Below are 26,325 nucleotides of genomic sequence, written 5' to 3'. Positions count from 1 at the left end.
CAATTATATTATGTTTCTGTGTCAAGAAAGATCTAGAGATGTAAATAATTTCTGGTCTTGAAAGATCTTTTGACGTTCACATATGTTATGTTTCCAGAAGGATAACAGGCACTTGTATATTGATTCAACTGGATGGTGATTTGCATGAATCTGATCCTATAGTCTCTCTGCACAGAGATTCCACTTTCCCCTGTCATCTCTTTATCATCTGTGCCAGAACACCACCTAGGTGCAATTTTATTCTTTATTCTCCATTAAGTGTTAGTTGTTCTATAAAATCTCTCCCAGGTTTTCTAAAAAGTTCTGTGCTTTTTCCAAGGGATTTAGGACTAGGGATGGGCACAGACTGAATTATGAACCAAAATTCATGATGAACCAGTCCCGATTTGTGAGACTTAGTTTGTGCCATCCCACCTCTTGAGCCACATGAACCTTATAGGTCGGTTCATGTGGTTTGGGTTGACAGACATGCTGGCACTGGCAGCAGGTCTTGGAGAAGGCATTTAAAGAGACTGCAGTCTCTTTAAATACCTTCTCCAAGCTGCACTGCCACGGCTGTGTAGATTGCAAAAACCATTTAAAGGGATCCCTTTAAATGATTTTTGCAAGGTGCGACTCAGCAGTGAACTGAGAAGGCATTTAAATGCCTTCCCAGTTGAATGAATGAATGTTATATTTAAACATGTGCATTCTATGGCTTGTTGTCATAGTAAATGCCTTCCCAGTTGGAAGCGGTTTCAGTGTTCCCTTTCGTTCCCCACCACACTTGGAAGTGGGGGGTGGCACTGAAATGGCTTGCAATGCTGAAATGAGTTGAAATGGGATCCAAGCGGGGCTGAAATGGTTTGCAAAAGCCACTGAGGGAATGTTCCCTTTAAATGGCTTTTGCAGGCAGGCGCCATGGCCGAGTGAAGTCCAAGCGGTGAGTTCACCCTACCTCTGTTTTCTTAGAATGTGCTGTAAACCACTGACTCCTAATATGGTGTCCACGATTGCCACAATGCCTGTCAATGGATTTCCTGGCACCCATGTGCTTCTTCAACAAAGCAGGTCTTCCACAAGGCAGAGGCATTGGGGACCATATTTGGGTGGAAAGGTGGCATAGAAATGTTTTAAATAAATATATAAAATAAAAACCCTAGCTTACCTCACTACAGCAGCAAATGCTTCAGAAAAATCATCCCCTTTGTGTCTAAAGAGAGCACCCTTTCAAAAATAGCTGCCTCCATAATAGGACAATGCTTGACTTACACTTTCCCAATGTTTCTTGATTGGTCCCTGCACTTCATGGCAGCCATTTTGTGGTAGTACTCATTTCCCATCCCCATAATTTCAGAATTGCCCACAGACTCAACAAGATTGGAGTCTCATGCTTTAAGCAAAGTGCAGGATCAAGGAATGTATCCTTATTTGAAATACACTGCTCAAGCAACTAAACACACATATGCTATGGAGAAACTAGTAGTATTGCCTCGTTCCTGTGTCTAATAGCAGTCTGTAAGGCCCTGTGCAGTGAATATATTTGTAATATTTGTGTTTTCTGAAAAAAATGCTTTGTAGAACTGAACTTGAGCCTTAAATCAGTTTAGTATGGTTTTAGTGCACATTCTGGTATTTCCATAGACAAAGTTTCTATGTATGCATGTAGGCTAGATATATGGACAATGCAAAATGTATTTTACTGTTGATCAGAACATACTTTTTCCCCACAGGCATCTGGGTTTGGATCTTGTTCCACGGAAAGACTTTGAGGTGGTGGATTCAGATCAAATCAGCGTCTCTGATCTATACAAAATGGTAAGGTGTCTTGAAGTAGATCATTGCAATATATGGAGGTGCTTCTATGTATCAAAGTCAAAACAATTTTATTCATTCTAATATTGATAATCTCAGTAACTGCAATCCAGTATTAAGCACAAATATAGGTATACTCTTAACCAGTTGGAGACTGATTTGCAGAAAATGTGATAGATAAACTGCAGAATTTTGTCTACCTATTTTTCCTATAAAAATGTGGGCTTTATGGTCTTCTGGGTCATGCATGGAACATTATGTCAGTTTCTGAGTGCATAGGCAGGTGTCCACACACACATATTGTGGCCATGTTTTAATGTTTTCTGATTTGAAATGTCCTCAGCATACTACTGAGAGTACTAGATGACATTTCCTGTCTGTATTCACTTTTGACTATCTATACTATGATTTTAGTCCAAAGTTGATTAGATATCCCCCCTCCAAAAAAAACCAGGTTGCTTACCTGCAATTGTTCTTCACTGATGGATTTGCTCTTATGAAGAGCAATGATTTGGAAACTTATAAAGAGATCTTTCAGGTGCAAAATCTTCTCTCCCCATGAATGCATCCTTAGACTGCACATATCCCAAGGGAATAAGTCCCTACTTGATCCAACTTTCAAAACATACAAGCAAGTCAAAGTACCTAGCATAGTGTCCAACTAGTCCCTCTGCATAACTCTGGTTGTGGTGTGCTCCTGGCAAAGGCTAAACATGTTGTTATGGCCCTCATAGTGTATCTCAAAGAATCACTAGGATAGCCTCTTTGTAAGTTGGATAGTTTGAACTAGCTAGTGACTGAATCTCTGAGAGGAGACTGGTTTACCTTTTTTTCAGCCAGAGTATCAGATGAACAATCTGTTATCTTGTCTGAAGGAAGCTGTTATTTTCTGAATTAAAAGGCAAGTATTTCTGAACATCTAGGGAATGAACTGTTCATTCAGTATCCAAACTTGGAGAGTGGTAAAAAGTTGGTAAGACCAAGGTCTGATTTAAGTAGAAATCTGAAACAACACTGACTTTCTAGTCAGTGTCCCATCTCAGAAGCACTCCTTGATGAACAGGTAGTGATGAGAAAAGCCACCTTGAAGGTGATCAGATGAAGATCAGAAATAGACATGACCTCAAAGCTTGCCCACTAGTTATTTCAAGATGAACTTGTGGCTTCCAAATTGGAATTGGGAGACATGACTAAAGGATAGAGCCAAAAAGGTCCTGGAAAAACTTCTTCACCATAGACTGCTGAAAGAGTGAACAGCCTTGAAAGAGAGTTTGAGCAGCAGAGACTGCAGTCAGATGAACATATAGAAATGAGTATGCTAATCCTAGAGACTGAAATGGAGCAAGTACTCTAGGAGGGATGTCAGCAGGTAAACAGATAGATCCTACTCACATTGGGAAGCAAAGATGGGGTGATTTCCCACAAGCGCTGCTCCGCGCTCACTCTTCTCTTTGGCCCGATGGTAGTCAATTTCACATAAGCTGCTGCACAACCGTATTTTGCCCTGTAGCTTTGTGCGATTTCCCCCGCATCTACTCAATCCTGTTTTTTGAGGATTGAGTAGATGCAGGGGAAATCGCACGAAGCTGTGGGGCAAAATGCGGCCGCGCAGCAGCTTGTGTGAAATTGACACGTCCCATCGGGGCAAAAGGGAGGAGTGAGCGCGGAGCAGCGCTTGTGGGAAATCACCCATGGTGAAACACTTCCATTAGCACTCAGAATCTTCTGATAGATGACTTTCATGTGTTGTTAAGGACCTTCTTCAATGTTTCTAGGATTGCTTAGCTGGCTGATGGATAGACCAACTGGAGGATGTGGATCAGGATGAAGATTCAACCCTGCTTATTTATTTATTTATTTATTCAACTTTTATCCCGCCCTTCCACCAAAGCAGCTCAGGGCAGCTCACAACATTAATAAAGCCAACATAGATAAAACATTAATCCATAAAACATTCACGGCCCTGCGAAATTGCTGGAGATCTCACAGGGCCTGGATCTCACTAGGGAGCTTGTTCCAATATGCTGGTGCAGCTAGCGGAAATGCTCTAGACCTAGTTGTTGTCAACCTGGCCTCTTTAGGGCCAGGAAGGGTCAGGTGATGTTGCATCCCAAATCTCAGTGCTCTCTGGGGAACATACGGGGAAAGGCGGTCCCTCAGGTAGACAGGTCCCTGACCATATAGGGCTTTAAAAGTCAAAAACAGCACCTTGAAGCAGATCCGGAAAGCTATTGGCAGCCAGTGCAACGCCTTTAGCACAGGCTGGATGTGCTCCCGCATCGGGAGGCCCATCAACAGCCTGGCCGCCACGTTTTGCACCAGCTGCAGCTTCCGAAGTTGCCCCAAGGGCAGCCCCATGTAGAGAGCATTGCAGTAATCCAACCTCGAGGTGACCATAGCATGGATCACTGATGCCAGATCTTTGCGCTCAAGGAAGGGAACCAACTGCCTAATCAACCGAAGATGGTAGAAGGCTGCCTTGGCAGTGGCTGCTACTTGGGCCTCCATTGTTAAGGAGGCATCCAGGAGCACTCCCAAACTCCGGACCCGTGACGCTGGCACCAACGGCGCCCCATCAAAGGCCGGCAATGGGATTCCCACCCTGGAACCGCTCCAATTCAGGCACAGGACCTCCGTCTTCATCGGATTCAATTTCTATCGGCTCAGTCTGAGTTATCCACAGTAGTGGAGGGTGAACTCAGTATGTCCTCTGGTAGTGCCATTTCTGAGGAGGTGGATGTGAAATACCCTTGCACAACAACCCACCATTGGACAGCCTTCCCTTCATGCCACTTAGCACTGGCACACCCACAGAAGGCAACCAAGATGGTCAAGAGGTTGGAGCACCTTTCCTGTGGGGAAAGGCTAAAGAATCTGTGGCTTTTCAGTTTAGAACAAAAGACTGATAAGAGATTTTAGAGATTTATGAAATTATGCAGGGGCAGAGAAAGTGCATGATCCTTTTTTCCCATAGTAGTAGACCACGGGGCCACCCAATGAATTCTGATGTGGAGTTGATTCAGGACAGACAAAACTATATACGTTTTAAATTTAAGTAATTAAATTGTGGAATTCCCTGCCAGTGGGCATAGTGATTGCCATGAGCACAGCTAGCTTTAAAAAGTGATTAGACAGATTTTGGAATAGGTTGATCAGTGACTACTAGCCATGGTGACTAATGTGATCAAAATTCAGAGATAGTAAGTCTCTGAATACCAGTGCAATTAGGCAACATCAGGGGAAGGCATTGGCATCTGTACCTTGTATGCTGGCTCTGCAGGGCAACTGGTTGGCTGCTGTGTGAAACAAGATGGTAGACTGGATGGACCACTGATCTGATCCAGCAGGGCTGTAGTTATATTCTGTTGTTGCACATGAGTGGTCTCTGAATGACAGTTACTTGTAATCTGCTGTTGGTGCACAGTAGACACAGCTCTCTTGGCCACTACAGCAAGCATTAGATGTCTGAAGGTTTGCTCTTTTAATGGTGCCTTTCCTTTCCACTGGTATTCTGGGTCTGTGCTTTCCCTTCCATTGCCTTCACAACCAAGTTATCAGAAAGGTGGACAGGGACCACACAGATTGCATCCTTATCATTCCACACTGGCTGAGACAACTTTGCTTTCCCAAGGGTCCTCTACCTATTCAAAGAGCAATGTACTTCCTGAGGGTTCCAAACATCCTGTCTCACCATCATGGGAGGATCCTGAACCCAGACACCTTGAATCTGGCCACTTGGAAGAGACTTCTGGAGTCCCACTCTCAGATGCCCTTAGGGAGGTTCTCCTGAGTGTCAGATAATCTATCTGTAAATAGAAGCATTTCTGTAAATTCATTTCAACTCAAGGGTCAGACCCACTCACCTGTGCAGAGACCACATTCTAGAACACTAGCTTCATCCATGTTTTCTAGTACAATCATACTCTTCTCTTCAGATTCATGTAGTAACCATCCCAGCTTCATGACCTCTCATTCTTCATCCCAACTTATGGTGAACCAGTTTTGAAATAGAAAGATCTATCCATTAATTACACCACCAATACCTGTGTGAGACTTTCATCTTGCCTTCACCCAGCTCATAAGAAAGCCATCAGTCACGTGTGACCTGAGGCTCCTTGCCAGCAAGGTAGCCTTTGTAGTTGCATTCTGTTCTGCATTGAGGGCCCATAAACTTCATGTGCTATGCTCAAATCCTGCTTTTCTTCCATATTCACATTGGCAAAATTCTCTGCCCAGATATCACTTTTGTACTGAAATTAGTCTTGGATTTTGTCTTAACCAAGGCCTGGTCCTTCCATCTACTTCCTGAACCCCGCCTTGGAAGCACAGTGGGCCTTGCCTGTTTGGAAACCTCTGTCATTATATCTATACAGAACTGCTTCTTTAATGAAAGACCTTGGCCTGTTTGTTTCATGCTCATACTCCAAGAAATGATACAGAGTGTCTTCAGTTACTCAGTCACAGATTCCATCAAGTTCTGATATGATTTGGCCTACAAGCCTCTTTCTGGGTCACTCGGAGCTGATGACACCAGAGCTACTGCCATATCCTTCTCTTTCAGCGGAGGGATTATTGTTCCTGAGCTCTGTAAGGCAGCTATCTGGTCCCAGCCTTCCACCTTTTTGAGGCACTGCACCCTTTCTATCAGAGCCAGAGCAGATATATCCTTCACCAGGGCCATGTGCAATACTCACTTCTGCTAGACTCTTGTCACTGAGACTCAAGGAGATTTACACAGTGTAAGGCACTGCAGTGACATCTAATAAGCAATGCAATCAGAGTAGGATTACAGACATTTGAAACAAAGCAAAAAGTATTAGACATGACATGTAAAACAATGAAGAAAATGTCATCATAAGTAGAAGACAGTGCCATAGGAGCGTATAGCAGACAGGTAATTCACTCTGTACACAATGGTCTAGTCAAAAGGGGGATAGGATTGCACCCCTTGGAACCCCACAGGATAATTCCCACACTGATGATAACTGGTCTTCAGCAGAAACCTTTTGAGTGGTCAAGGAGGGATGATAAACCGTTTCAAAACACATCCCATGATATCCATTTCTGCTTCCAAATGACTCAACAAGATGGCATGGTCCATTCTATCAAAGGTTGTAGATAAATCCAGTAGGAGCAACAAAGAGGTTGTTTCATACCCCATCTTGCCTTTGGTCCATAACCCATCCTGAAATCAGACTGAAAAAGGTCCAGAGTAGGTGAGTTATCCAAGAAGAATTAGTGTTGGTCTGCTACTATTCTCTCAACCACTTTTCCCAGAAAGAGCAACTTACAGTATGAAATAATTGGCCACATGATTCTTTTGTAGAAATGATTTTTTTCGGTAATGGATGGATAATTGCCTCTTTGAGTGGCCAAGGGAAGACACCCTGGGTCAGTGATTGATTTATGATGGGGACTAAGGGCTCAGTAATGTGGTCCTTACATGATTTTAAAAACCAAGATGGGCAAAGTTCCAGAGTAAGAGTAGTGGCTTTCACAGATCCTAGGATCCTGTTATAGTAACTGGGTAAAAATGGTCCATAAACAGATGAGAGAATGCACGAGTTATTTCTTCTTTCTGAGTTATGTTATAACCAGTATCCAATGCAAGATATATATTTACCAGCAAGAATATCACAACTAATTATCTGTTCCTGAGACTATAAGGCTACGATTTAGGAGTCAGCAGATGCCAAGATACCCTAAGCAACTGGGATAGTCCTGAACCAGCTGAAGCAATATTATATAATTTTCTAAATGCAAGATGCTGGTGTTAGGAGCAATCATTAAGATATATTTATATATATTTTTTAAAAAATGCAAGATAGAAATGATTGAAAATAGAGCTCTACCATGATAGCACAGTACAAGATGCTGAAGGATTCAGCTGCTGGAACAAAAGCTTTAAGCAAAGTTGTGGTTGTGTTTAGGATGGAAAAATAATATTCAGGCTGAAGCAAGTTTTGGTTGAGTTATTGCTGGGTAAAGATTATTTAGGAGGCGATCTAGATAACATGAGGTAATGGGATGAATGATAACATGAGTTAATGGGATGAAACTATCTAATAATATGTTATGAATAAGAAGATCCTATATGGAGTTTGGGAATGACGTGCTCTAGGTATTAAGGAAAATATGTACAAATTTATGGATGGATAAGATTTATGAAAATCTGACTGGCAATTTGTGATATGTTGATTGGCTCTGTTGCTTCAAGTAAGTGATTTTTGTTTGTTTGTTTGTCTGAAAACTAATAAAAAAATTATTCCAACTAAAAACCAGCTGAAGCAATATTAACAGAGAAGTAACATTTCTTTGCCACTGTAACCACTGCTTTGTACAACTTTCTATGGGCTCTGTAGCATGCTGGGTTAGATTCAGCACAAGTTTTCCACCAGTATAATTTTAGATGTTGCCCTGCCCTCTTCAGTACACCATCTCCATAATAAACCATGGGTCCACGTTCTGCCCCAAGGGTGGGAGAAGTTGACAAGGGATAATGTATCTAACCTATAGGACAAGGATGCCGAAAGAGGTCCGAGAGCAGTGCAGCCTTTTGGCTCCAGCCTGGCTTTGTCCTTGCCCATGCCGCTCAAGTCTTGCTGCTGCAAGCTGCTGTAGCCATTGGTCACCACTCACCAGCCATTAGGGAACAGCTGCTTGGAGCCCAGGAAGGGAGCATGTCAGGGAAAGCACTGGAGAGGCCAGCCAGCCCCGGGGACTGTGCCCCCCTCTTCACGTGCATGCTGCTCAGGCAGCTGCCAGGTCACGCTGCCCTTTTTGCTGCGGGGGTCTGGCAGTCGGAAGCAAGTCATGGGGGTCTCCCTCCATGCCACCAGCCCCCTCAGTGAGGAGGAAGCACCCAGCTTTTGCTGCTTGTCCTTGGGTGTGCGGAATGCAACCAAACCCTCCAGCAAATCAATTGGCCATCGAAGGAATACCTGAGAAATGCAACAAGCACCCAGGAAAGTTGGCTCAATGGCAAGTTGCGTGGCTGTTGGCAGGCAGGGAAAGGAAAGAGCAGTGGTGAGCCCTCTGGGCAGCCCAGAGAGTTGGGTGGCCTGAGCTACCTAGGCAGTCAGGGGGGCCTTGGTGGGAAGTTGGGGGTTGGGCCCTGGGAGGCCTCACCGTAGCTACAGGCCTGCTTGTAACAGGTCCCTTTAACTTGCTATGGCACGCTCTTTATTTTGGAAGGGACTGACACCTTACTCCCCTTGGGCCTGCACAGTGGCTACTCTTGTGTCTAAAGTCCCTCTTTAACCTTTGGATATGTGTTATTCTTATGGTTAGAGCTTTGCCAGCCCAATTTTTCTTCTGAACCAGTAATCAACATGTTATTTTATTGCTGTCACAGATCTTTTGAACATCACCAACATGTGTTCTACAAATTGGAACATCCTCCAGACCATCATCTAATTTCTTTGTAGAAAAGCATTTTCTTTGTAGTGGTTTCCGTGTATTGCAGCTTTGGTGGTAGAGAATACAGTATAGAAATAATAGTAATGACAGCAACAACAATAGTTTTCTGGTGATCTCAGAGATCTTTAATGTGAGCCCTAGGGGTGTGTGTTTGGATCTACCTCAAATGAAAATATACCCAGAAAATACTTTATCGGCATTTTGGGGTATATGTCTGCATCCCAAAGGTATTTAGGATTTTTTGGGGAAACCCAAAAAAAAAAATCCCCCCAAAATCCCAGGTATACTTGAGGATTACTGGGTAGATCTGAAAAACAGTGGAGAAGCAGGACCAGATTGTTTCTGCCTCTCAGCTGTTTGTAGGGTTTCTACTGCAGTCCCTTTAAAGTTTAAAGGGATTGCAGATGACAGCCCAAGGATCAGCTGTGCTGGCAGGGAGTGGTCCACTCCCTGCCGGCACACCTTTGGGTTGGCTTCTCATGCAGACCTGTTTAAGTAGGGCTACAGGAGAAGCCAGTTCAAGGGTCAGCCGTGCTGGCAAGGAGCAGACTGCTTTCCACCAGCAAAGCTTTAGGTGTGCATTTTTTTTCTGTTTTTTTCTTCTCTGGTCTATTGGACCTGGAAAAAATAGGATTTCTGAAAAGTCCCAGCTCCACATACTGTACTGATATTGGTATCCAGGATTTTTCAGGAATCCTGAAATTTTTGTGGGTTCAATAGACCCAAACCAAAAAATACCAAGGAAAAAAAATGCACACTCCTAAGAGCATCGCATCCTCACGGAACTCCCCTCCCAGGCATCACACACAAATCTGCAGGAGTTTCCCAAGATGTAGTTGGCAACCCTATATTCTGCTCATACTGCTTAGGATCCATACTTATGTTTTAAAATGTCATTTTAAATATTTTAATGCCTATGATAATTATACCAATTTTGTCTGAGTCAACTCTGGTGGCTGAAATGCTTTTCAGGATGCTTTGCTACACAATATCTTTTGTGTAATATTGGTGTGCCAAATTTGGGTAGATAGGCAGTTGCTGGCATAGCGATACTCTTCCTGGCTGTTGCCCTAGTGTCATATCCTAGTATGGGACACCTGCAGAGTGCTACATTTTGCTGTGGCAAGAGGCTAGTATCAATATTTAAGTCATTTTCATGTCAAATAATAAAACTAGGTGTTTAGGCGAGTACATTGCTATTTAAATGAGACTAGTCTGAAAACAATCTAAATTCTGTTTAGTGCTGTGAGCAAAAATTTTCAAAGCATCATTAAATATAAACTTTTTTTTAATCTTTGCAGCATTTATCCAGCAGGCATAGTGTACAGCAGAGCACATCACAGGTAAGATAAACTACAGGAGCCTTGTTTCTTAACTCATAACTGAAGAAATGATAAGTTGTGTTTTACAGTTAGAGTAGCTGCTTTTGCATCTTACCCTGTATTTATTAGCATTTAGCATTGTCATGGTGCAAGTTTTGTTTTGTCTTTTGCTGAAACAGTTTAATGAAGGTATTTGCTGTACACTAATCATTTTGTTCTTATAGTGAGGCAGCCAGAATGCCTTTTGTATTGAATGTGGCTCTGTTCAGATGAAGCAACTGGGAGCTGTGTGCATTTCATTTTACTACCTAGTTTCAGAATATATATAATATATTTATTTAAGCACCACAGTATTACAAGTATAGATTTGACAAAGAGGAAATGTCTGAAGTGTTAGATGAGTCCATTTTGATGAGCCATATTGTTGCTGTGACACACACATTAATTCGTTGATGCTCTGTACTACATCCTTCATGTACAGTCCTTTTTCTTCCTTGTAATCTCTGTGCATGCACACATATGGGTTCATTTGGATTCTTGTAGAGCTAAATGCTTAGAAGTGGCACCAAGAGTCCTATTCCCAAAAAGGAGAGCAAGTACATTATGCATATCTCCTGCAGATACTTCCTTTTGTTTCCTTTCCTGCTCAATTTCCTTTTGACCACTACTGTGGGTTTTCCTGTCACCCTGCACGGCTAGTTGTGCTGCTAACATTCAACATAGGCAACACTCCAATTTCATCACACTTCTGAATGCATAACAGCTATTTGGCCCTGGTAATAGTCTTCCAAAAGGTCAACATCAGGACCATATCTACAAGGTCTGTATGGCTCAACACCAATATTTTTCGAGAGGGAGATCTGCCACTGTACAATAAGGTGTTCCGCTTAACAAAGCAACAGACTAATAAATCATACCATGAATAAATCATACCAATAATAAATCATAACAGACTAATAAATCATACCATATCATGATGGGCTCTGTCACTCTACATAGATACACTGGGCTCAAATCCATTAATGCCACTTGAAGCCAAATCCAGAGAAACTCTCTTTTGATGGCCAAGTTAAGAAATAAGAACATAAGGTGAGCCCTGCTGGCTCAGGCCAGTGATCCATCTAGTCCAGCATCCGGTCTCACATAGGGGCCAACCAGTTACTCTGGAGGGCCAACAACAGGGCATAGGGGCCAAGGCTTGCCCCTGATGATGCTTCCTGGCAAGTGTCCAGAGGTTTATTGCCTCTACATGTGGAGGTTCCATGGCTAGTAGCCACTGAGGGGCCTATCTTCCATGAATCCATCTAACTTCCCTTTAAAACCATTTATTCCTCTGGCCATCACTACATTCTCTGGCAGCAAATTCCACATTTTAAATCACTTGTTAAGTAAAGAAGTCAATCTACTGCCCATAAACTTCGTTGGGTTCCCCCAAGTTCTAGTAAGTTAGGGGACAGAGAAAAAGTTCTTTACTCTCTCCGCCATGAATAATTTTATAAAGCTCTTACCAAAGTCCCCTTTAGTCATCTTTCTAAACTTGAAAAGTCCCAGACTCTTCAGTCTTTTCTTAGGTGCTCCAACGCTTTAATCATGTTGGTTGCCCTGTTCTGTACTTTATATAGTTCTGCTATGTCCTTTTTCAGTTATTATTGAACACCAAAACTAATGGCACTCTGGAACATATTCGGAAGCTTAAGTCCACAGCCGATGTCCATAGAACCACAGCTCAGGGTAACTGCCCTCTCAAACATCAACAATGGCTCTGTAGTTCTTACAACCATGGTGCCTCCTCTTTTCCAACCAGCCAGTCCCATAAATTTTATAATTTTGTCTTTTAAAAAAGCATCTTTTCAGTTCTCCAGTACCAGACTTCTGCACTCCAAACTGTCAAGTGTCCAAACATAGCCTTTGATTTCTATTCTTATTCACAGTTACTTAGATCTTTATATTGAGAGGCTTTCCCCAGTGTTTTCCCCAAACACTCTAGCTCACTTTATTTGAGTAATTGCTGACTCTTTTGGTACCCAGAAGGCTGATACCTTCTTCTCAGTGCCCAAACCCCTTCACTTGGAACACCAGTACTCTTCTTGAGTTGTTCGCTGACTTTTAAGGTCTCTACAGGCAGTTTCTAATCACACCAGACCAGAGATCTCTGTACTTCCTCAGAGATACCTCTCCCTGTTTGACTGAGTAGGGAATCTTCTTCTCTCTCTAGATCTATCCCCTTTCCTTTGGCCTGAATGGGAATCTTCATCTACTACCCAAACTTCCTTGCCAAACTCCCCCCCCCATTCTCTGTCTGTTTTCAAACTGCTCTCAGCTAAAGCTGAATTCAGACTGCATTCAGTCAAGGTAGAAATCTGACTCTGTCAGCACTAAACCCTTTTTCTGTAAGGGCTATTCACAAACTATCTCAGTACACGTCTCTTCACAATTAAGGCAGGAATGTGACTGAATCTCATCAGCATGCAGCTCTCTCAAGACCTTTTCTGCTCAGCTTATGCTAACCAATCAGATGGCTTAGAGCAGCCTGTCACTCAAAGGTCTCTGGCTTTATGAAGAATTAACCCTTCAGAGTCCTTTAGTTGTTGGTACAGAACTTCTGAGCCTCTTAAAAAGTGCAGTCCGTTACGAACCCCAACATGATCAATACTTCTACTTAGCAGTAGTTTACAGATTCTTCCTATATAAGGTCTATTCTTCAGTTTATCAATAACTTTGAGTGTTTTTTTAAAAGATGCATGGTCACAGTAGATACATATGTGCTTTCAGTGGGGGACTGGGAACCAAAGATGGCCTTGGAAAGGGCCCTGTCCACTAGCCTTCCCCTATTCTTGCATCTCCAATTGAGGTGGGGGAGGAGCAAAAGACTTTCTTGCTGTGGCTCAAGTGAGCCAGCTGCCCATCCCCATGTACAGTGGGCAAGCCACCATTGCTGTGAGCAAGTCAGTTGACCTGGACCCATGCAGCCTGCTCACTCACAGCAGCTTACCTGCCCTGTACAGAACTGGGGCAGCTAGTTGCCTTGTGGTGGCAGCACTTCCCCAGTTCTGCATGGACCATTGCTGTCTACTCACCACAGCAGTTGCTGCAAGGGTTGCCTAGGATATCCCGTGGTGGCCTTAATGGGCCATCTACCCCTGAGTATATTGCCTTTATATCACCCCCCCTTTTCAGACACAGACGTTTTCTGTGGAATCCAAGCCCTAATATTCAGCAGTGTTTGTGCCCTTTTTGAAATATGCATTTTAAGGTACATATATAAGATTAATTAGGATTAATAAATTTTTAATATTGTGGTATTCACAGGCCGGTTGCTTAACACTGGGTGAAAGAGACGTGAAAATTTATGCTTATAGAAAAGTGACGATTTATCTGCACTGTGATTTTTTTTCCCCCATATATGAAGCCAGGGAGTTTTGATTAATCTAGATTAAATCATCTGGAGTACTTTTTTGGCAAATGCATTAACATATATTGCCTGATTTGTTTCTTACCCAATTTGTGACCTACTAGATTTCATCACCCTATATCCCGAGTTTGATTACTGCATGCTTGAGAGGAGACAGCAATTCCTCTTCTGTAGTGGTTTCTCAGTACTATTAAATGGGTTCTACCTAATTTTAACCAACTAAGATGGAAGTGGTTGAAGAAAACAAGATTTCTTGCTTCTTGCCCCATGTATTTTGTTCTTATTTTCATGGTAACTGACTGAAAGACCTGAATTAACTGTAGTGCTGAGATTGGCTGGATGCAAGTGATTTCATTACTAGAACATGTCTCAAGCATATCATAATGATCCTTGGTTAACGTTTCTGGCTAGATTCAGTCAAATTGCAACAGGCCATTTACCAGATGGAACAATGCTTCTGTACGTGTTGCATTGATAAAGTAGTTTAAAAAAGAGCTTCAGGCTGCTTTTACTGTCACCTAATCGGCCTTCAAACAGAGGTCTGTTGGATATTTTTACTAAACAGGTCATCTGTCCTCAAGCATGTGACTGTGTCTCATTTTGGTCTTTGTACCAAGCAGACTTCCAGAGTTCAGAGCCTGGGGGAAGGTGGTAACTAGGTTGACGGACTACTGTGTGGATTAAAGAGAATGGATATGCTCATCAGAACCTTTTCACATACAGGCAGTTGTGGAATGCAAACCACAGCAGAGGGTCAGATACTGGTTTTTCAGGGGAAGAGTCTTGAAAATATGGGAATATAAATTTGCTTTTAACATGTAATGGGGAAAAAATATTGCAAACCTGTTGATCATAGGGTTCTCTTGACATAAGATTGTCATAGTGCATAAGGTATCCTCACCTTTTATACCTAGTTGTTAACAGTGTACCCTTCTACTAGATGGTAGGTGATCTTTTAAAGCATGCTATATTCTAACAAAGAAATGTAGTCACCCATCTGTCAGATACAATAACGTAGAAATTAGCTTCAGCAATTCTAAAGGAGACATGAATCCTTACACTCTATGGGATGGTCAAAATGTATTTTGCTACTGCTAAATTTCTAAATAATTCAAACAAAAAACCCAATATATATATAATGGAAACAGTATGACAGATATCTAGTAGAGTCCTTAATGAGTGTATAAATATGAAATATTTCCACAGGAAATAAAGCATTTGGGTTAAATCCCACATAAAATAGCTTCTAATTGAAATTTTCATCAGTGGGGCAGGATTTCTCCCCTCCCCCACCTGCTGCAGTTCAAAATGCCATCCATGCTGCTCTTGATGACAGGAGGGGCCCAGGGAGGAGGGGGAGTCAGTGGTCTGCTGTGGAAGGAGGAAACTGGCCAAAAAAGTACCTCCCTTTCTATCAGTAGAAATTTCTACTAGATCCAACCTTATATCTTTTTAAAATCAGGTAGATACGATGCGCCCGCGTCATGGAGAAGCATGCCGTTTACCAATCCCTCACCACTTCTTTCTGAGTCTAAAGAGTTTCACTTATAATACAATTGGAGAGGATGCAGATGTCTTCTTTTTTTTATATGATGTCCGAGAAGGCAAGCAGATCAGGTAAGTCAAAATCAGCCTTTTTCATTGTGCAGATCATAGTGGTGTGTTCATAGTTTACAGTAGTCAGAGTAAAATGTTGCCGTTTTCTGGGTTGGATTCTATGATGTGTCAGTGGAAGGTACTTGAGGTCGTGGATCTTTTCCACCTCCCCTTTCACCTCCTGAGATCTCTGACAATCTGATGACCAAAGTCACAGGAACTCCATGGACAAAATGCCGGGAGGGTGCTATGAAAAGATGGGAACTGGGGAACATCACTTCCCTCTTGCACTGATGCAGCCTCTTACCTCAACAGAAATTCCTCCAGCAGAAGAGCGAGGAGAGGTGATGACACCCAATTCTGCCTCTTCGTAGCAGCTCCATGGCATTTTGTCTCTTAGCTTGGTTCACAGAATTACTTGCTTCTAGTGCAGTCTTGCTTTCCTGGGAGTAAGCCCACTGAGTACAGCTGAGAAGGATTCTGAGTAGACCTGCTTAGGATGGCACTGTTCTTTATATAACAAATCAGCGAATACAGGTATGTATATGAACAGAACTGTCAACAGTCCTTGTGGTCATTCCTGCCTAAGGACCTTTCGATAGGTCAAACTATAAGTCTAAATAACAATAAAACAGTTGATCAGTGAAACATGCTGCCTAGAACTACAGTGAGAATTAAAGGCAGCAAACTCTAATCTGGGGAACTGGGTTTGAGTTCTCACTCCTCCACATGCAGCCAGCTGGCTGACTTGGGTCAGTCATAAGTTCTTTCAGAGCTGTTCTCTCAAGAGCAGTTCTCTCAGAGCTCTCTCAGCCCCACTTATCTCACAGGGTGTCTGTTGTAGGGAGAGGAAGGGAAGGATATTGTAAGCCGCTCTGAGACTCTGAGTGAAGGGCAGGGTATAAATCCTCCTCCTTTTCCTCCTCCTCTTCCTCTTCTTCACTTTTTCAAGTAGTTAGACATATGTTTAAATTAGTGTCAGTGCAAAGAATATGGTTACATGAATTGTGAGTTCCTTTTTATCTCTGTTGTTTTGTCCTCAGACCAAGATTATTTTCTTTTTAAAAAATGTGTAATTTCGAATGATGTATTTATATGTTCATTAATATAATAAATATTAATTAATCCTTTTTATCTGTATGGAGCAGGTGGGGGGAGTATTGACTGACCTGGTCCCAGTATCTTGTGAATGTAGCTGTACTTTTCCAGCATAAGATAACACTAGATTACTGAATAAAATTAATTAAACTTTTGGAAATTCTAACCAGCAGGCATAGTAGAAAACATATACTGACATATCTCTTGTGTTTAAGTCATTTTTTGTTGTTCTTTTGCCTTTCAGTGAAAAGTTTCTGGTAAGGTTAAACAAGAATGGGGGGCCCAAAAATCCAGACAAGATTGACCGAATGTGTGCAGTTTTCACAGTATGTAACACTCTGTTTCCTGCTACATTTCTCGTTCATTTGGCATTTGTTTTGCCCATTGCTTCTAATGAAGCATAAAATTAGAACCGTCTTTTGGTCTGCTGCTTGTGTTTATAGACAAACACAATTTGAAAATGCCAGCATAGTGAAGGGAGTAATTTGTTAGCCTTTATTTACTGCAGAGCAAGTACTATTAGTAGTATTCAGATTTTGGTCTCATAAAAATGTAAGGGAATTATGTTTGTGTGTGTGTATCTATGAAGCTGGCTTTGGTGTCTTATACTGTCTAAGGCTCTGTCACGCTCGGGATTACGGGAGGGGTTGAGTCGGTCGTGAGTCGAAGCCAGGGTGTTTGGCTGAACACCATCGGCTCAGGTATGCCTCAGAATTGTTGTCGGTCAAGTTATTCTCACTCGCCACAACAGGGAAAGTTCGCTTAGACGAGTTCGAGTGGAATACGTTTCCCTCCTCTCAGTCTCTCCGCAAATGAACCCCTTCTACTCCCTGGTTTCATCTGTCCGGTTCCTTTATTTGTTCAGCCTCCACACCTGCTTCACCCACCACCCACTTCTTAAAGTAACCGAGCCACCAGCTGGGACTCCAAGGGATTTTGGTCTTGTTGTTCCACCCACCAACCCTGTTTCCAGCGGTCAGGTCCCTGACGTCCTGCCCAAGTGGTTCCGCGCCCTCGACCCCCTCCCTTCTTAGGACTGTCGCCTCTCTGTGGACATTGAGACAGGATCCCCGGACCTCCCGGGAAGGGTCTAAGACCGTGTTCCTTCCCTTGGCGAGTGCTACTGGGGTAACTTCCTGCATAGTCGGGAGGGGGTTGGCATCGCCCTCCTGACAGGCTCAGGGATAGGCAGTGCTGTGCAGCTGGTCTTGCTCAGCCCTGACTGTAACATACTCTGTCTCTGGAAGTGGCAGCAGAGTCCTAAGCATAAATTATTATAAGTGCCTATGATGTCCGTATATACTGTAACTCAACCATTCTGAATGGTGTCCGTACAATAAATTATATAAGATAAAATTAAAGTGGACTTGTTACTGATACTAGAATGCTAAAGATAGTTTTACTGCTAACTCATACAGCTATAGTCAGTAGCACCACAGAAACGGACACAATTTGCAGGGTATGAGCTTTTGAGGGTTAAAGCTGTCATGACAGCTCTCGAAAGCTCCTACCCCAAACATCTTGTTGGTCTCTAAGGTGCTACTGCACTTGAATCTAGCTGTTCTACTGCAGATCAACATTGCTACCCTCTGAAACTATCTTATATAGCCATATTCTGTAACACAAAAATGAGCAAGGTAGGAGAAGGAAAGCAAGTGAACAAGAATTATTCAAGGAAGTCAACTGTTTTGGGAGTTATAAGATCCATCTAATTTAGGCAGAATAGCCAAAATGCTTAATTTTATCACATATACATGCATCTAGCAGCCATCCAGGATTTCATCCTGGATGAGAGTACTGACCTGGCTTGCATCACAGTGACTTGGCTGAGGGAGGGGAGGAGTTAATATCTCCCAACTGTATCCCCCAGGATAGTTGGAGATATATCAACATAGGTCTGGTGGGCAGGGAGGTGGTGTCGCTGTAGTACTTAAGGACCATAGTCCTCTAGTGCTCCCAGGAAACGTCCAGTTTTGAGGCTGTTTACCTAATGTTGGGATTGAGAAACAGGATTGGGATTCTGTTGGTGTATCACCCACCCCACTACCCAACAGTCTCTCTGCCTGAGTTGACAGAGCTGGTCTCAGGGGTGGTGCTGAGGACCCATAGGCCAGTTGTCCTGGGGAACTTCAACATTCATGCTGAGTTCTAAACTGTATTTGTGCAAATCCATCTTTCATCAAAGAGAAATCTATACTGGTATTATCATGCTGTTAGACCACACAAGTAAATCTACAGTTTCTCAGTGAGCATAGTCTATTATTAACGAAATTTGCCCAAGCTTTGACAAGGGGCTGTGTTGTATTCTATCTTGAGCAGAGTTTATTATCATTCTGAATGATTCTTGGGATTACTCTAGTATTTACTGCACTGTTTCATAAGAATAATAACAATAATAATTTTGGTAGTGTTCGAAACACATCACATACATATTGGCAGTTATCCTACAACCTGTAAGTAGTAGTATTATTTAGCAGGTAGCGTGGGTCTGAGATTTCCAAAGGACTTTTAGAGGCCTGAGCAAGCTTTGGCCTGAGCAACTGGGGATTTCCTACCTCACACTTTTGGGTGCTATATTAGCTTTCAGCTTTCATGTTGGGCTTCTGCATTTTCCTTCAGGCATAACATCATAACAATAACTTCTGGTCAGATTCAGGAATTTCTTTACCAAATGAATGATAAAGATATTTTTGAAGAGGGTGCTAACTGAAAAATAATTTTTTGCAGAAATGTCAGTAGTCATGTTTAAAGAGGTGATACCCAACATTACTTCCTAGAAGGACAACATTTTCCATTTATGTAAGAGATATTTGCCCAAGGTGTTATTAACTTTCATCGTAGCTAGGTTATTACTTTACCTATTGAATTCTACAAGCCCTACTCTCTTTCCCAGCTAGTGTAGTGCAGAGAGGTAAGAATGCTGGACTAGAACCGGGGGGGAACCAGATTCAAATCCCAATTCAGTCATGAAGTTTACTGACTGACCTTGGGCCAATCACTCTCCCTTTATTAGCCTAACATACCTTACAGGGTTGTTGGGAAGATAAACAGTAAGAGGGAAAACATGTGGATATTGCTCTGAGCTCCTTGGATAAAGGATGGAACAAAAAGGTTAAAAGATCCTTCAGTAGCCTTGGATGGACACGGAGAACTTTTCCACATCCTCATTTTCCTCACTTGTGTGTTCTGGTTGCTTCAGGGTTTTTTCTATGTGTGTTTTGCTCCCTCTAGTGGTGTACGTGATATTACATCGCTTTATGTCCAGCATAAAAACCTGCAGATTTAAACTGCAGGTTTTTATGCTGGACATAAAGCGATGTAATATTGAATCAACCACTAGAGGGTGCAAAACATATGCAGAATAGAAAAAGCCCCCTGAAGCATCAGAAACACACAAGTGGGGAACATGAAAATGTGGGAAAGCCCTGAGTTCTGTCTTTCTGTACCAGCTGGATTTATTCATTCTATTCCAACAAGTTCTTATTCTTGGTTACAGGGCAGGAGAACAGGATGGAAAGGGTTGACTCCATCCTCCAGATGAAGGCAAAGCCATCTTATAATGCCAGCATCTTGACTGAGGAGAACTTGTTCAGTTTCAGTTGTTGGCTATGTCTTCATCTAAAAATTACTGTTCTTGTGCCTCTCTTCATGAGTGAAGTCACAAAGTCATTGCAGGATGTGCTGTTTCCACTAAATATCTTGGCTCTTCTGTGTCAGTAAGGGAGGGTGAGAGAAAAGTATCCCACAGCCTTAATGACCGCTTCTACAATGTCTCATTTCTCTGCTGTGAGGAGTTCCAGTGTTTTTTTTAATGTGTGGCAGCCCTCCTTTTTATCTAAGAATAGGAAAGGGAAAGACCATCAGAGGAAATTTTATTTTCTAAAGTCCTCCAATTCAGTGACTTACTGATGGGGGTTCATATGGATGTTGATGCTGTAATGGTTCCTACTGAAGTGATCACGGATGGCCTCATGAGATGAGTTCATTGGGCTCTCCTTTGTTTTTTTAAAAAATATTCCTTGCAGCTGCTGTGTGGCTGCAGGGAACCTGAGTTCAGTCTGGGAACCTGGACCCAACCTGTTAAAAACTCCAACTTGTTAAAAACCTAAAATCAGCTCTCAGTGATCAGAATGGAACCAGCTTCCTCTTCGTTTATTAACACCCTTACCAAACATGAATGCCTCCTATCAGTCTGAAATATGTGTACCACATGTTCCCCCAAGGGCACTACGGTCAGGGAGCCGGAACCTATTGGAGGTACCGGACCCTCGGTCCATCAAACTAACCATGACCAAAAATAGGGCGTTTTCGGTGGCGGCTCCTATCTGGTGGAACGAGCTCCCAGAGGAGATCAGGGCTCTGCGGGACCTGGGACAGTTCCGCAGAGCCTGCAAGACGGAGCTCTTCCACCAGGCTTTCGAATAGGAGCCGCCACCACCACTAGACCACCAATGCGTCAGTATACCATCGACGCCCGGGAGGACATCTGGATACGGGCATGGATTGCCAAAGCCCTAAATACTTTCTTTGCATTATGGGCAAGATTGGGACGTTCAGAGGACCGCCATCTTGGTTTTAGCTAGTCTTGGTTTGGTATAAATATAAATAATAAATAAATAAATAAATAAATATTAAAATTGTAGGCTGCTGTGTTGGTCCATTGGAAAAGTTTTAATTTATTTATGTATAAATTTTGATACTGCTGTTCTATACAATATGCATATTGCACAATATGCATACTCAAAGCAATTTACAGTGGATCACCTCAGCAGTGACACAGGAAAAATTACGGAAACCTATCTAGAGTGGTGTGAGATGAATACCACTGCTACCAGCTGTTCTCTTTCCAGGCATAAGGGCTCACTGCTCCTCTGCAGTTACTAATGCAAGCCACCAAAGTCCTGAGAAGATCTTCAGAGTATATAATGCTGAATAGGGGTACCAGCAAACAACCATAGGACAAAGGCCTTTTGACTCTGACCTTCTAATGTGCAAAATGCCTGTGCCTTTGGCATGGTCTGGGCTTTTCGCATTACCTGAAAAAGGGAAGGATAAATGCTCGGCAGACCTTTCCTATCTGGGTCAGGTTCCCAAACTCGTTTTATTTGCAGCAACCAAAACATTACTAATGAGAAAGCTTTCAAGTTGTATAGTACTGTATCTTCATATACAAGGAAGGGTATATTTATTCAGGGCCACAGAAATATCCTAATTTTCCATCAGACTATGCAGCCATATATTTCTTTACTTCTGCCTTTTAGGATCTGTCTTTATGAATAGGAAGGAGAAAGAAACATATGAAATAAGTAAGAGCTCAACACTAGCAAGTCTTACTTGTGTAAAACATAGGTGAGGCCTCCTAAATAAATGATAAACATTTGAAATTATATATTATTGCTTGAGTTTTTATATGTGATGAGGGACACAGGGATGACTTTATATTTGTAAGTACAGTACACTCTAAACAGATATTGCTGAAAGTAATTTTTACTTTTAATTTTTTCTCTTGTTTTGTTAGGATCTCAGCAGCAAGGACATGAAGAAAGATCTATACATTGTTGCTCATGTAATCCGGATAGGTACAATATCTTTTACTGAATAGTTTTGATATTAATTCAATCAACCTAAAGAGTATTTTTGTATATCTTAAACTGTTTTGTATACCAGTAGGAAGCAGGAAGGGCTGTGGCTTAGTTGTAGTGCATCTATTTGGCATGCAGAATGTCCCACCTTCAATCCCTGGAGTCTCCAGCTAAAAGAATCAGATAGTAGGTGATGTGAAAGCCCTCTGCCTGAGACCCTGGCAAGTGATTGCCAGTCTGAATGGATAACACAGGCCTTGACAGACAAGTAGTCTGATCCACTTATCATGTGAAGCTTAAGACAGCACTAGGTAATTTTGTATCATTGCATATAAATGTAATTTTCATATAGTCATTTGGGATAGAAATTAGGGATGGGCACGAACCGGGAAAATGGAGGTTCATGGAGGTTCATGGTTTGTGGGGTCTCATGAACCACGAACCTTCCTGGTCAATGAACCAGTTTGTGAGGTAGATCTTCCCTCCCTCCTTTCTGCTTGCAGTGGCTCAAGGCCAGTAGAATGGAGGGGGGGGGAAGAGTTTGTAAAAGGCATTTAAAGGGAACGGGTGAACTTGCTGCTTGGATTTCACTCAAGTGCAGTGCCTGCTTGTAAAAACTGTTTAAACTTTAAATGGCTTTCGCAAGCAGGTGCCACGTGTGAGTGAAGTCCAGGTGGTGAGTTCAGCCCTTCTGGGTGAACTCGCCACTTAGAGTTCACTTGTACATGGTACCCACTTGTAAAAGCCATTTAAAGGGAACATTCCCTTTAAATGGCTTGCATCTATTTTAGCTCAGCAGCCTAACAGGCTGAAATGGATGCAAGCCATTTCAGCAGTCCCTCTCGCTCCCCCCCTGCTTCCCACCACAAACCCCATGAACCTCCGAAATCATGTGGAGGGTTGTGGGAAGGTCGTGGATAGGGATGGGCAGGAATCTCCAGATCATGAACCATGAACCGGTGATGTTCATCATGAAATTAGGTGCGTGACAAGGTTTGTGCCCATCCTTAATAGAAATTGTGGATACTAGTACCTTTTGGACGGAATATGTTATATACATTCCGTGCGCCTTGGTGTTCAGTCATGCCGGCCACATGACCACGGAAATGTCTTCGGACAGCGTTGGCTCTTTGGCTTTGAAACGGAGATGAGCACCGCAACCCTAGAGTCAGATTCGACTGGCTTTCGAGCAAGGGAACCTTTACCTTTTAATATGCATGTGCAAATTGTGAATTAAAAGCTGGCCCACTGATATAAGTCACTATATATAATGTATAATCCAAAAGCAAACTGCAAATGCCAAAAAAAAATACGATATATTCTATTTTTGCGAATCCTATTTTTACATAACAATGACGTTAATGTGCATGTATAATTAATACAAATTTATAATCCAGTCTATATGTAAAGACTCAGGTTTATACAGTGTTCTCAACTCAAAGTACATACAGTGTTCTCAACTCAAAGTCCATTCATACATATCACCAGCACAATGAACTGTTGACAAGTGCTCTCTGCTGTAGATGCTTTAACAATTGTGTTCCAAATCACTGTCCCAGCTGAACCACCACAGATCCTGATACATAAATCTTGCTTTAAACAAATACACCAAGACAGGAAGCTGGCTATAATTAGCCTGTTTTGGAGAATTCCTTTCTCAAGGTTGAAGTATACACGTTTCCCTCATAAATAGCATTCAATCCTGGAGCATATCAAAAGTACAAAGTAATTCACAATAATTCCTCAGTTAGGGAGGCACAGTTCATTGTGCTGGTGATTTGTATGAATGGACTTTGAGTTGAGAACATTGTATAAACCTGGGACTTTGTGGAATCACGCAGAATGAGATCTGGAAGCACGCCATCTAATTTGTAGTACTGTATGCACTTTACGGTTAACTGTTAATGTATGTTTTAAATTATTTGTCTATGAGATTTTATAGAGTTTTTAAGTATTATGTTTGTTAACCAGGTACACCGTACCGCTTTGTTAGCCGCCCTGAGCCTGCTTGGGGGATGGGCGGGGTATAAATACAATAAATAAATAAATATAAACAAATATGCACATTAGCTTCATTGTTATGTAAAAATAGGATACACAAAAATAGAATATACAGTATTTATTTATTGTTTGGCATTTGCTGTTTGCTTTTGGACACAATTTCTCTTTTAAGTTCCTTAATGTATAACGTATAGGGAAAGGATGACTCTATGGTTTTCCCTCGGATGGTTGTACCCCCGCCCCCAGCGTGCCCTCCGTGGTTGCGTCACTTCCGAGTGATGTGGATGCGGCGCGCACGTGCTTTGCGCACACGCACTCCAGCCGCCAGCCGGGAGTCCCCCGCTGCGGCGAAATTCAGACTTGGCAACCCTAGGTCTGACTCTTGTGCGCATTTGCCCTGGGAGCCCACAGGGTTTGCCTCAGACTTCCTTGACACTGTGTATTTCTTATTAATATTTGTTGTATTTGTTTTCAATACAGTGAGGAAAGGGGTTAGGGGGAGGTGTGTCACTGAAGTAGGATCATATAATGAATCATGCTTGTAGTCTTGGGGTGGTCCTGTGCAATCTCTTTGCCTGGAATTTCAAGTGGAGGAGATAAAGATTTTTAACATTGAGAAACTATAAACTGTATAGATGATCTCTCTTGGCCTAGCTGAAGGAATATATAACCTGGGTCCAAGATGTATCCTCGTTAGAAATTGTTCTTGCCATCTTTGAGGCTTACCTTCTGCTTTGAAAATCCTTTATAATAAGGGTTAATCTGTTTTCTTGTGGCTGTCTTCTCAAAGCAAACACTCTAATATTAGGATCTATAGGCTCAATCCTATCAATTTCTGGAAGTGGGTCAAGGCATTAAGAATACGTCACAATCATTCTTGTATTCTCCAGGAGCTATCAGTGAAATTAATTTGTGGAGCCAGCTGTCATCTCTTCTGAAGGAAAGATTTTTTAAAAATAGAATAATTCATTATTTTTTTTAATTTTAGGATTTTTAAAAAGATTTTAATGATCACAAGTTTCATTCCTGCAACACTGCCACAGAAAACTTTCAAAAGTTGCTGACTAAGTTGACTAAGCTAAGTTACTAAATTTGATGTAACTGTATTTCTCAAAGGAACTTCGCAAATGATGGCACGGTATTTATAATTGTACCCTTTGTGTGATAAAGGGTACAGGTATAGTGTATTAGTATAGTGTTTGTGTCAGAGAAACAAGGCCATGTTTTATGACAACTGAGCTGACAAAGCTCTTAATATAACCAAAGAGTTTTGTGGCACCTTAAATGTATTATGGCATTAAGCTTTTAAAGCCAGTGCTTACTTTGTCATAGTTCTGCCAAAGTAGACCATGGCTCACAACAACTTCTGTCATAATAAATTTGTCAATTTTATGCTGCAAGATTCTTGTTTTGGCTGCAGCAGGCTAACATGGCTGTCCCTTTGGAATTAGCTCTTTATGTACTTTGTCTTAGCCACTTACGTACTAGCAGAGCTAGATTAATTTTTATATTTGTTTTATGCCAAATACATTTATGCATGCACGACAGATGTTTAGGAGACTAGATGCTAAATTGTAATTGCAATAACTCTTTGTTTTTAGGACGCATGTTATTAAATGATTCAAGGAAGGGTCCTTCTCACCTGCATTATCGGCGTCCATATGGTTGTGCAGTATTGAGTATCATGGATGTAATTCCATCAATCTCTGAATTAAAAGAAGAAAAAGATTTTGTTCTTAAAGTTTACACGTAAGTTATTTGTTATGCCAACAGAGGAAAAACTGCACAAATTGTTTGCGTAAGGTCCGATATCTGAATGTTATATAAAATATGGGTAGAATTGTCTTGGCGTAAGATGAGCTGTGCAGAGTCATTCACACAGTTAAAGTGTTTTCATATCTCTGACAGGTTATGCCAATTGATTTTCCTTTTATTTTCTCCAAGTAGCTAAATGGATTTCCTTCAGGAGTGTGCACATGTATCCCTTATACTCATTCTTCTACCTTCTAATTTGTTTGCTTCAGTTTGGCGGTGCTAATGCACAGTGCTTTAAATAAACTTTGTGACTTGACAGTAGGAAAGCAAACAGAAGGGTAGAGCC

The 26,325-nt window shown here is 42.0% G+C and overlaps 1 protein-coding gene across 1 annotated transcript in view; it reads left to right on the top strand.

Moving 5' to 3' along the window:
• The window catches only part of DOCK3 (dedicator of cytokinesis 3), a gene marked incomplete at its 5' end in the record, with an annotated part of 323,062 nt that overhangs the window by 60,769 nt on the left and 235,968 nt on the right, over positions 1–26,325 (top strand). The window contains 6 exons of the mRNA XM_015424016.1: positions 1,713–1,797; positions 10,515–10,556; positions 15,410–15,564; positions 16,886–16,967; positions 22,160–22,220; positions 25,826–25,973. Coding sequence (XP_015279502.1) covers positions 1,713–1,797; positions 10,515–10,556; positions 15,410–15,564; positions 16,886–16,967; positions 22,160–22,220; positions 25,826–25,973 — 573 coding nt within the window. The remainder of the gene's footprint in view (positions 1–1,712; positions 1,798–10,514; positions 10,557–15,409; positions 15,565–16,885; positions 16,968–22,159; positions 22,221–25,825; positions 25,974–26,325) is intronic.

Source organism: Gekko japonicus, unplaced genomic scaffold (assembly GCF_001447785.1).
Source record: "Gekko japonicus isolate JY-2015 unplaced genomic scaffold, Gekko_japonicus_V1.1 scaffold477, whole genome shotgun sequence".
NCBI classification, from domain to species: domain Eukaryota; kingdom Metazoa; phylum Chordata; class Lepidosauria; order Squamata; family Gekkonidae; genus Gekko; species Gekko japonicus.
The sequence above is the reverse complement of the archived record's forward strand: the minus strand, read 5'-3'. Positions and strand labels throughout refer to the sequence as shown.